This window comes from Monodon monoceros, unplaced genomic scaffold (genome assembly GCF_005190385.1).
Source record: "Monodon monoceros isolate NGI ecotype Baffin Bay Population unplaced genomic scaffold, NGI_Narwhal_1 Super_Scaffold_7, whole genome shotgun sequence".
Taxonomy (NCBI): Eukaryota; Metazoa; Chordata; class Mammalia; order Artiodactyla; family Monodontidae; genus Monodon; species Monodon monoceros.
The window spans coordinates 78,014,803-78,027,899 of record NW_021703784.1 but is presented as its reverse complement, the minus strand read 5'-3'; the positions used below and the strand labels follow the sequence as shown (position 1 = coordinate 78,027,899).

Here is a 13,097-nt window from a genome sequence, read left to right as displayed (position 1 = left end):
AAAGAAATTAAAGATGATACAAACAGATGGAGAGACGTACCATGTTCTTGGATTGGAAGAATCAATACTGTGAAAATGACTATACTACCCAGAGCAATCTACAGACTCAATGCAACCCCTATCAAATTACCAATGGCATTTTTTACAGAACTAGAACAAAAAAATCTTAAAATTTGTATGGAGACACAAAAGACCCCGTATAGCCAAAGCAGTCTTGCGGGAAAAAAATGGGGCTGGAGAAATCAGACTCCCTGACTTCAGACAATACGAGAAAGCTATAGCAATCAAGACAATATGGTACTGGCACAAAAAGAGAAACATAGATCAATGGAACAGGATAGAAAGCCCAGAGATAAACCCACGCACCCATGGCCAACTAATCTATGACAAAGGAGGCAAGGATATACAATGGAGAAAAGACAGTCTCTTCAATAAGTGGTGCTGGGAAAACTGGACAGCTACATGTAAAAGAATGAAATTAGAACATTCCCTAACACCATACACAAAAATAAACTCAAAATGGATTAAAGACCTAGACGTAAGGCCAGAAACTATCAAACTCTTAGAGGAAAACAGGCAGAACGCTCTGTGACATAAATCACAGCAAGATCCTTTTTGACCCACCTCCTAGAGAAATGGAAATAAAACCAAAAATAAACAAATGAGACCTAATGAAACTTAATAGATTTTGCAAAGCAAAGGAAAATACAAACAATACGAAAAGAGAACCCTCAGAATGGGAGAAAATATTTGCAAATGAATCAATGGACAAAGGATTAATCTCCATAGTATATAAACAGCTCATGCAGCTCAATATTAAAAAAACAAACAAATACAAAAATGGGCCAAAGACCTAAATAGACATTTCTCCAAAGAAGACATACAGATGGCCAAGAAGCACATGAAAAGCTGCTCAACATCACTAATTATCAGAGAAATACAAATCAAAACTACAATGAGGTATCACCCCAAAGCAGTTAGAATGTACATCATCAGAAAATCTACAAACAATGAATGCTGGCGAGGGTGTGGAGAAAAGGGACCCCCCTTGGACTGTTGGTGGGAATGTAAATTGATACAGTCACTATGGAGAAGAGTATGGAGGTTCCTTAAAAAAGTAAAAATAGAATTACCATATGACCCAGCAATCCCACTATTGGGCTCATACCCAGAGGAAACCATAATTCAAAAAGACACGTGCACCTCAATGTTCATTGCAGCACTATTTACAGTAGCCAGGGCATGGAAGCAACCTAAATGCCCATCGACAGGCAGATGAATGGATAAAGAAGATGTGGTAAATATATACAATGGAATATTACTCAGCCATAAAAAGGAACAAAATTGGGTCATTTGTAGAGATGTGAATGGACCTACAGACTGTCATATAGAGTAAGTCAGAAAGAGAAAAATAAATATCGTATGTTAACACATATATGTGGAACCTAGAAAAACGGTACAGATGAACTGGTTTGCATGGCAGAAATTGAGACACAGATGTAGAGAACAAACGTATGGACACCAAGCAGGGAAATCGGCGGGGGTGGTGGTGGTGGTGATGGTGGTGTGATGAACTGAGAGATTGGGATTCACGTATGTACACTAATATGTATACAATGGATAACTAATAAGACCCTGCCGTATAAAAAAATAACATTCAATAATTCAAAAAAAACCCTTTGACATACTGTATTCTTTTTTTTTTTTTTTAGCGGTACGCAGGCCTCTCACTGTTGTGGCCTCTCCCGTTGTGGAGCACAGGCTCCGGACGTGCAGGCTCAGTGGCCATGGCTCACGGGCCCAGCCGCTCTGCGGCATGTGGGATCTTCCCGGCCCGGGGCACGTACCCGTGTCCCCTGCATCGGCAGGCGGACTCTTAACTACTGTGCCACCAGGGAAGCCCTGTATTCTCTTATAAACTATTGGTTGTAACATAACATAGTTCAATATAAATGAAGTTAAGCACAAACCATATATGACATATTACATGAAATAGAAAAAAAAATAGATATCACATATTACATGAAATAGAAAAAAATATATAGATATGATATAGCCCAAAAATTACCCCCAAAAAATTACCCTAGAAATTTCAAAAAGGTTACATAACTAACATTTAATTGTTAAAATGAAATGAATATACAAAATAGGGATATCAATTAAAAATGGTGTGCAGTTATTAAATTTCATTTCTTAATAAGCAATGAACTAAAACCTGTTAACTGATGTCCTACACAATGGGATGGATGTTATATTAAAATGATTGGTAGAGAGCAGTTGATACAAAGATTCTGAAATGTAAAACAACTGTTTGTTTTATATAGCTTATATTTTACTGGAAAAGTAATGTACTTTTCCAATAAAATGTACTAAAATGTATTCATTTCAATAATCTGTTTTATTTTCTATATGTATTGTATGAATTTCCCTAAACCATTCTCCAGAGTTAACAATTTGAAACTCATTCATGTATTTTATTATGCATCCTACAACTAAAACTAAGAGTCAGGTAAGAATGATTGTGGCAAACAGCCTAATTATAGAAAAAAAGCTAATATATTTTTACACTACAACATTTTGAAACCGATTTTGTGTTTATTGAAGAACGATTTTTTCTTCATGAATATTTTTCAAGATTTTTTTTTTTTTGGGTCAGAGTATTAGTTCCTTAGGGCTGCCGTAATAAATTACCACAGATTGGCTGGCATAAAATAGCAGAAATTTATTCTGTCACTGTTCTGGAGCTTGGAAGTCTGAAACCAAGGTGTCAGCAGAGTTATTAGTTCCTACTAAAGTCTATGAGGGAGAATCTATTCCATGCTTCTCTCCTAGCTTCTTATGGTTGCCAGCAATTCTTGGTGTCCCTTGGCTTGTAGATGTATCACTTCAATTTCTGCCTCTACCTTCATGTGGCATTCTTCCCTGTGTCTCTCTCTTCTCCTCTTCTTATAATGACACAGACCTATTGGATTAAGGGCCTTCCCTGCTCCAGTATGACCTCCTCTTAACTACTTACATCTGCAATAGCCATATTTCCACATAAGGTCACATTATGAGGTTTTGGAAAGGACATGAAGTTTGGAAGGATGCCATCCAACCCAGGGCAGTCAATTTCCATTTAACATTAATGAAAAGATTCCTGTATTATATAGCATCCAAAAATGATTGATGAAATAGGTGAATCATTGTTGAATGTTAGATGCGATCTTTTATATTCTGATCAGATACTCAGATGGGCACTTACCTTTGGGAATCATTCTCATTCACAAATATGACGTACATACAAAGAGGAACTTAAATTCTTCAGGAAGGACTGAGGAGATTAAGCTAGGTACTTTCATTTGTTTCTAATTTGAGCATACTGTTCCCTAGAATATTTTCTAATTCTGATTTCACTGCAGAATTGTTCAGATCTGAATAAAGTCTGTAAATTACAAGTGGTAAACAAACTTGGGAACTAAAGCTAAATATTACAGAGGTAGATAAAGTAAGTCTGAGGTAAATTCAAATATTTAATTCTTATCTTTTGCCCATATAGTTATGCTGATATTTTATTCATTGGATTCACCAACTTAGAGTTTGTAATCATAATTGAGAAGATGAATTTTTCCTGTATTTGAATAAATAGTTTACTGAGCAAATTAATAGTATAAATATGACTTCAAGGGAAACTACTTAAGAAAACAATCATTTACATGCACCTTTAATAAACATGCCCATGTATCCTTTTACTAATTATCACTTATTCATTCTTCAAGTCACAAATCAAGCACCATGTTGTCAGACCTGGTTTCCTTCAGTAGATGAAATCCCTACTAGATTTACTTATGGTACCTTGTACTACTTCTTTATAGCCCTTACCGCTTTGTCAATTTTATACTAATATTTATGATCATTTAACTACCATTGCTCTTCTTGGCTAGACTATAAACTCCACAGGACTAATACTATGGGCTATGTGTATTTTACTCGCCTTTGTTTCTTTGCCTAGTTCAGTACTTGCTGCATAACTGAATAAATTAGAAGTGCATATTAATGTATAAAAAGTTATGTGAATACTGAATCAATTTCATTAATTTGTTAAAGAATCCTCTGCCACGTGAACTTCACCTGAATAAACATTTTACAATTACAATTACTATTTGTAAATAAAAGCATTGATTTTAGTATCTGGAAGAGATAACATACTTTTCCATTTCAAATAGACTTTGAATATTTTGAATAGCCCAATTTAAAGTTGCAGGATTCAAATGATGACAGATTTTTATTTATCAAAAGCATTCTGGGCTATTATTAAAATAAACACAATTGACTTTAAATATAAGTTTTGTGAAACACTCTCTGTGAGAGCTATTAGAGCAATTCTACATTTTTAGTTTCTAATATATGAAAACACGGCACATATCATACTGAAAAATCGCTTTAAAACAATGAACACTGTAATTTCAGTAATGAAATTTATCAGTATAATGCATTTTTAAAATACTACTTGAATATTTTAAATTTTCATAGTACCTATATTTGAGAAAGCTATAGTAGTAATTAATTATTCCCAAGTAGGAAAATTAAAATTCATTTTATGATCATTATTAATTATTTGAGTTATAGACAGTCTGTTGCAAATCTGAATATCTAAATTCAGAATTTGGGCATGCAGATAAAATTATAATCTCTCTTTTGACAGCTTGAATTTACATAGTTAAGTAAATACACGTATTGTCTTCTTCTTCTTCTTCTTCTTTTTAAAAAAATTTCCCGGTTAGAGAAAGGACTGCATTTCAAAAGTCAAATATAATGCTAAGATAAACAATTTTTCCAGTTTTGAGACACTGCTGCATCTTGAATTGAGCTATCTGGGTCATGCTAATATTTCCTACATTTTCTTTTTGAGAAAAAAATGCTAAATACCCCCTATTTCCACACATATATAGTACATATCTCTATATATCCCACACTTTCTTATATTAGGCCGTTCAGGAATATTACATGAGAAACTGTGAGGAAGAACTTGAAGAATCAGATGATGATAACTTTCTCATAATTTGATAGCTGCTCTAAGCTTGGCTGAGCGTCCTCTGGGGTTATTTTGTACATCTTGATCTTCCGGAGTAAGTACCTTCTTATGCATCACTTTCCACATTAAAGGGGCCCTTCCTATAGAGACTCCTTCCGTGTTTTCATGATCTGAACCCAACTGTGATTTTTGTATCACCTTCTGTCTAGCACTTAGGTTAAACCTTTGTGTCATGCTTATCCCAAGCAGGAATCGTTTGATGATGCGATCCTCCAGTGAATGGAAGGAGAGGGCAACCAGGCGACCACCAGGTCTCAGAAACTTCTGAGCTGTCTTCAGTCCTGTGTAAAGTTCATTGAGTTCATTGTTCACAAATATGCGAAAAGCTTGGAAAGTCTTGGTAGCGATATGGGTAGATCGTTGTAGCAAGTCTTTTCGTGCATAAGTAGCAGATGGAGGAAATGCACCTACAAACAGATATTGTAAAAACAGGAAAAGAGGACAAATAGGTAACATTAATATTTTCCACTGTAAATTTACTGGGTTGTGTTGTGTGTATATTTAAGGAACTAAGTTTCCTTAGAAAACTGTGTCATTTCATCCATACTTCTCCATTTTATTTCCGAGCCTTCCATCAAAGTTTAAAACTATTCTGTCAGAAACATATTTCAGAACTCTTAAGGGTAAATGGAGTCAAACAAGAGCAGAGAAAGAGAAAAGGGTGAACAAATATTTGAAGAAATAATAATGAAAACCTTCCTAACTTTGATGAAAAATATTAACTCTCAGCTACAAAAAATTCAATGGAACTCAAATAGAATAAACAAAGATAACTGCACCTAGATGCATCATGATCAAACTACTACAAGCTGAAGATAATAAGAAAAATCTTGAATATAACACAGAAAAACAATATATTACATAGGAGAACAAAAATATGATTAACAGCTAATCTCTCATTAGGATAATGGAGTCTATAAGATACTGGAATAACATTCAAATTGTTGAGGAAAAAAACCCTGTCTTCCAAGAAAGCTATTTTAAAACCATTCTTCAGAATTAAAGGTTCAAAGACATTTTCAAATAAATTTAATAATGAGAAAATTCATTGCTAACAGCTCTAAATTTAAGAAATGCAAAAGGAAATACTTCAGGCTGAAATATAATAACATCAGGTGATAACTTGGATAGAGAGAGGGTAATGAAAATATGAGTGATATGATATGAAGATAAGAAATAATTCTCTTAATTTCTTAAAAGACAGGACTGTCTTTCTGTCATTCTTAATTTCTTTAAAAGGCAAGACTGTAAGTAAAATTATAATATAACATTCTTGGTTTTATAATATAGATATAGATATGTATTGTATATGATAGCAACAGCACAAAGGATGAGAGTGTGTAAATGAAACTACACTAGTACAAGGTTCCTATATTTTCCTGGAAGTTAAAGTTGCATATTGTGGTCCCTAGAGCAATAACAAAAAATAATGCAAAGAAATAAAGCTAATAAGTGAATAAAATAATAATAAAATTAATCCACAAAATATTGTTTAACACAAAAGAAGGCAGAAGAACAGGAAAATAAAAATGAGACAAAGAGAAGACAAATAGCAAAATGGCAGACAATAAATCCAAATATAAAAATAATCGCATTAAATGTAAGGGTACTAAACACTCCAATAAAAACATAGAGACTGACTGAAAACTAGCAAGACCTAATTATACATTGTCTGCAGAAATGCACATTAAATATAAAAACACAAATAAAAGTAAGCAAGAGGCTGTGAAAAAGTATACCATGTAGAGATTAAGCAAAAAAAAAAACCCAGAGAGACTATACTACCATTAGACAAAATAAACTTTTAAAAAGAAGAATTGCTAGACCCCAAAATAAACATTTACTATTGAGAAAAATGATCAAGACAGCAGGAAGATACAATTACAAATGCATATGCACCAAATAACATAGTTCCAAAAATTTACATGCTTCAGAAAAATGACCCACATTTATATAGGCAATTATGTTTTGACCAAAATGTCAAGTTAATTCAATGGAGAAAGAACAGATTTTCAATGAAAGTGATTATTTGTACAAAATAAAATGAACTTCAACCCTTACTCCACACCACACACAAAAATTAATTCAAAATGGATCATGGACCTAAGAGTAAACACTAAAACCATAAAACATATATCTCACAAACCTCTCTTATTCAGCACATATAAGGGAATCTCACAATTTAATAACAGTTCACATTTAGTAATCTGTAGCTCTGGTAGTAAAGTACATTAAGACACATCTGATTAATCTTCTTAGGAAACTGGATCAGAGCAGGGGAGAAATAATATTTTACCTGTACTACAGAGCTGAGAACTCGGCAGCCTGATGTTAACCAAATCACTGTTATGGTTCACTCTTCCTCTACAAAATCTGCTTTGCTGAAAGGCTAGAAAGCGTTAGACATTAGGGAATTTATCTTCCAACAACCAGGTCTCTCAGAAACAAAATGCCAAAGTCAAAGCTGAGGAGGGAGGTCAACTTCTTTCCCTTTGCTATTCAATTTCTCCATTTTCTGGGAAAGAGTTTTGGTCACTGGGCAATGTATTTCGAAACATTCTAAGGATCTGAACAAACATGCAACTATTCACAATTTAGAGCTTGGATTTAGAGAACGCTTCAAGAAGGTTGCATTCCTGAAGTCCTTATGTGATTCAAACCTTGCCTAATTCAATGCTAATTTTTTCAAAGGAGAAATGTAATATAAAATACATTTTAATGTATATGGATTTTAATGTAAAATAGGAGGTAAACATTCATGGAGCATATGGATCAACAAATACTGTAGGATATTTTTGCTTTAAGGCTTAAAAAATTGTTTTTCTTATCATCTCTAATATTTTGTAGAAATTAAAACCATGGCTCAACATGGTAACTGCTTAGTTTTCTTTGCATTTTATCACATTTCAAAGATACATATTTGAGGATGTGGTTTTTAACATAGCACCCTGAATTAGCCATGCCTGGATATGTGTTAACTAAATTGATGAAATGACAGAAAAGCAGAGAGCTTAATTAACACTTCCTTGATATTATCTTTAAATGTTTTTTAAAGCTAATACAAATAGGAAATATTAAAATAACAAAGTAATGTCTGAAATCCCCATAGAAATTCTAATATAAACAACAGCATTGGTTCATTTGACATGACAAAGTATGGCAGGCATTTCTGTTTACCAGCTAAAATGGCACCCTCCTCTGCTATAATTATAGTTTATAATTCATTCAGCCAGCTAGTTATGAAACTATGAGATTCCTGACTGATTTTTTTAATTGAAGAAATCTGTTTTTATTTCAAAGTATTCACATAAAGTGAGACTTTATTAACATTTTATATTATGCAATGTCAAGTTTATATAATTCATGTTCACATTAAGTACATCCACACTATGAATCTGGAGCTCACAAATTAACACCACTGTGACCAGATAAGCTTGTCTTTATAAGGTCTAATTAGGCCTTGTCAATATCATATCATGGAGAAAGAAAATAAGAGCTTTTGTTTATATTTAGGAATGGATGATCCTGAAGATAATAGGATAACTACATTCCATGAAGATTTCCTTCTGGGGCTTTCTTACTTTTGTTTAGGGAATTCTAATATGGACTATGTCCACTGGATTTCTTGGGAAGGATTTCTAGCTGTGGTTCTGTCAGCCTCCTCAAGTTCCATTTTTAGAGAGATGACAAGGGACTGCAATGGGCAACGTGTTTCGTGCAGCTTTTTGGTGCTGCTCTGGGGATGAAAGGCACATATCCTCCCTTCCTTTTTACTGGCACTTTTGTGTCTGTAATTTATGGGAAGAGAGGTTGACAATGCAGATTGTGTAAAATGAAATAAAGAAACAAAAGTATATAAAATAGCATATGGCAATGAAAATTAAAGTAGTAAAAACAAAACATCAACTGGCATTGTTACAAACAGACAAGAATATAAGAAAAGACAATACTGCTATCAAGAATTAAGCAAGATTCTTTGTCTGAATTGGAAACTTTAAAGACAATCAGTAAATGTCCTGTGCCTCTGAGGTAGCAAAAAAGGGTTTCCTTGTGAAAGTCACTGGTCAGAGAGCAACTCTGCCACAGAGTTCTTAGGTATGCATAGACTAGGTAGGAACATTTGCCTACAGGTCATCTGGAAAAAAGATTCAAAAACTATACCAGAACCAATGCCTACCTATGAGCTGGAGTCTGATTTAGGCCATAGGAAGAAAAATATTAGTGATACATGCTCCCTGACTCTGAGTAGCTGGCTGTTTTGCAATCCTTCACTGCTTTCTCATCTCCCACATCCTGTTATCAGAAATAGAAACTGGTCTCTCTGTTTTTCCATTTCCTGAGCTTAATCACAAAGTCTTGTATGGCTAATTCATTTGATTAAGGCAGAGAGCAGGTAAGACAAAATATGGACTCAATCACAATTTGGGTCATTTGGTTTGGTACTGAGAGAAAATCTCCTTTTTCTGGTTTATAGTCCATCAACAGATTTACTTCACACCAGGCCAATGTATCTTAGTTCTAAGTGGGAAGAGGTGTGCTTAACTCTTCACATAACACTTACCACACTACTGTGATTACTAGTTTGCTTGCCTGTCTCACCCTACTCCAAGCCATCATCATCTTTTCCACCCAGTCATCAGACAGATCTTTTGTGTACAAAAATTGGATGTCATTCCACGGTTCAAAACCTCTAGTATCTTCCTATCACATGAAATAGGACCTGAAGTTCTTCTTACCTTGGCCAAATGTCCCTATGTTATATACAATTTCTGCTTCTCACCACCCCCATTTCTCTGAACTCATCTCCTGATCTTGAACTCTGTAATCTTAACTAATTCATGGCATGTTCATCCTGGGTCCTTTGACCTATACCAAGAATATCTATCTGCCTATATATACCTGGATGGGTTACTCCTTACCTCACTCAGGTCTCTTCTCAAACACTGCAGAATTAGAAAAGAAAAATAGCACCCTGTCACTGGAGTCCCCTTACATGGTTTTATTTTTTTTTTCATAATACCTTATCAGGGATAATATTTATTTGTTTACCATCTGTCTTCCTCCACTAGAATATACACTCAGTGAAAACAGAGACTTTGTTAACTGCTATAAATCTTTTACAGCAAGAAGAGTTAGTAGATTGAAAGAATGATTGTATTTGTACTTTAAAGTTATAAACATAGTCATGGCTAAAACAACAAAAGCAAAAAGATATATTATCTGTAGTATATGCAGTAAAATGTTAATGTCACTTCTCCTTAAATTCCACCCTAAGAGGCAATCAAGAGGTATACTTTCTAACTTTTTTCTTAATAGACACATATGACACTTGTATATAAATGTATGTACATGCATACATATATATATTTGTAAAAAGGGAATGATCTGTAAAATATCTGCAATTTGTTTAATTATCTTACTTTTAAAAATAATTTCAGTTGTATAGACACATTATAGTCCATTTTGTTTGTTCATTTAACAAATGTTTATACTGTCAAGAACAGTACCAGCTAACTGGGAACGGTAATTAAGGTAGAGGCAGTCTCTACTTTGGTGGAGCTCATATTGCCACCACAGCAGGAATATTTGGGATGTTTTCTATTTTTACTATCACAAAAAAATGCTGCAGTAAACATGTGAACTGCACATTTTTAAAAATTCTACATGGCAGAAAACCTCTACAAAGTAAAAAGTCACAATCTGGGAAAAATATTTTAACTGTATGTGAACTTGTGATACTATGCCTGTAGAATTAGTGTTAGGTCAAAGGCTGTTCATGCCCATTTAAATTTGAATCAATGCTTCTAAATTTACTGCCTAAATAGATTGTACCAGTTTACTTCCACCAAAAGTATTTGAGAGAGTCCACCTCCCCACGTACTCAACTAGTACTGGAAACTATTACTTTTTGTAACTTTGACTAGTCTAATAGTAGGCAAATGATAGCTTATAGTTGTTTTAATTTGCATTTCTTTGGCAATTAGTAGAAGTGGGCATCCTCTCAAATCTAATGACCATTTGATTTTAGCTATGAATTGCTTGAACAAACCCTTAATGTGATGTTGCTTTTTTCTTTATTGATTTGGCAGAACTATTTATAAAATAAAGATATAAAGCATTTTCCTCTCATATATAGTTACAAATATTTTTCCTGGATTGTGACTGTCTTTTTACTTTGTAGATTTTTTTCTGCTATATAAAAATTTAGAATTTTCTGCTATAAAGAAATTTTTCATGTCTTTTAGATTTTGTCAAGTTTAGGAAGGCTTTCCTCACCCCAAGATTTTAGATATAACCAAGTCTATGTTTTTCTGGTATATTTCTGGTTTTATTTCTTACATTTAAATATTTGATCCACGAGAAGTTTGATTTTTAGTATAGTATGAAGTAGGGATCTAACTTTAGTTTTTAAAAACCACATCGCTAATTGCCCTATTTATGAAATAGTATGTTATTACCCTACTCATTTGAAGTACTGCTTTGATCATATGCTACATTTTTAGATACAGATCTGCTTCTGGATTCTCAATTGTGTTGCACTTATGTATTTCTCTATTTTTCTGCTAATACCAGATTATTACTGCTTTAAAAAATTTTCCAGTACATTTTGCTATCAGGTGGAGTAAGTCCCCCTTTCCCATGCCATTATCTTTCTTTTCAAAATTTTTTTGTGTATTTTCATTCATTTATTATTCCAAATTAAATTTAGAAATAATAAAGTATATAATGATAAACATTTTGATTGGAATTACAGTAAATTTCTAAACTGATCTGGAAAAATTTACATTATCATATCAAACAATCCATCCAAGAAACAGTATTTCCATTAATATTTTACATGTCCTTCATTAAAGTTGAGTAGTTGTCTTCACTTAAGTCTTGGTCAGGCTATTTGTAAGTACTGTGCTTATACATACACATTTTAACCATCCCTATGGAAAAGCATAAGAAATGATAATATTATATTAAGATGACATGATGTAACAGAAATAGGGCTAAACTTTAGAAAGGAGAGACTAGGCTTAGTATAAGATCTTTTACATTTTTATGGCTGTTTGATGTGGGGCAATAGCACAACTTCTGAGTTTGTTTCCCCCCTAGAAGATGAGGTGATAACACTTCTCACAGGATTATTCTGAAAATCAAATAAAGAAAATATTCAGGAGCACCTAGTGCACACTTGGCATAAAGTAGTCACTTTATGAATGTCATTCACACATTTATTTATTATTCTCAGTTGTAAAATGGAATAAGTGATGAGGGGATTTGATAGGTTAATTTGAGGTTCTGCCAAACTAATTTTATTTTCATCCTGAACTAATAGCACAGTAGGTAGGATAGAGGGCTGCTGAAAACCCCTGAAGCATCTGAGTAATGCTTATTGGATTTAGGCATCAGACTAAAACACCTCAGCATCCAGAATGAAGTTAAAATTTTCCTTATGTACAAATTAGCGGCATACTTCTAAGTTTACTAAGCAGTATTTAGGCCTTAAAAGTATGAAGACTTAGCATGGCATAGGAATGAGAAATCACTAAAAAAATTTTTTTCCAGTTTGACCTTGACTTATAATAACTGATGCTAAGAATTAAAACCCTAATTTCATTAACCTAACCTTCCACATTGCACTCACCTGTCCAGATTATTTTCCATAATTACACTCCTAGATTCCTCTTGCCACCTAACTACACAACTTGTATTATGGCATTCTAAGAACATAATATTCTTTCTCTGTTCTTTTTTTATTTCTTTGCTTTAGTTCTCATGGAACATTTTTCTGTACAGGTTATCTGCTTTCTTAGGCACAGTTCCACAAGGATAAAATATATTTGGAGTCATTTTAAACCAGGCCCATTGTTTTCACAGCTCCAAAAAAACCCAGTAATTACATCCTGAATGATGTATATCAGTAATTATAGCATCATTCACTTAGCCAATATTTATTATGTACAATGTAGTAAACACTGGGGATTAAAATGTTTATGAAGACATAGTCCTTGTCCTCAAGAAATTCAAACCCAAA

At 33.5% G+C, this 13,097-nt stretch overlaps 1 protein-coding gene across 6 annotated transcripts in view; it reads right to left on the bottom strand.

Moving 5' to 3' along the window:
• The window catches only part of METTL15 (methyltransferase like 15), a 376,873-nt gene that overhangs the window by 172,948 nt on the left and 190,828 nt on the right, over nucleotides 1–13,097 (bottom strand). For 4 of the 6 annotated variants that reach the window (XM_029207579.1, XM_029207582.1, XM_029207580.1 and 1 more), the window contains one exon: nucleotides 4,618–5,481. The exons of 1 other annotated variant lie outside the window; for it this stretch is intronic. In XM_029207579.1, coding sequence (XP_029063412.1) covers nucleotides 5,036–5,481 — 446 coding nt within the window. In that variant the 3' untranslated portion in view covers nucleotides 4,618–5,035. Of the gene's footprint in view, nucleotides 1–4,617; nucleotides 5,482–13,097 lie in introns of those variants that run through there. One more of the 6 variants, XM_029207583.1, reaches the window with a different exon arrangement.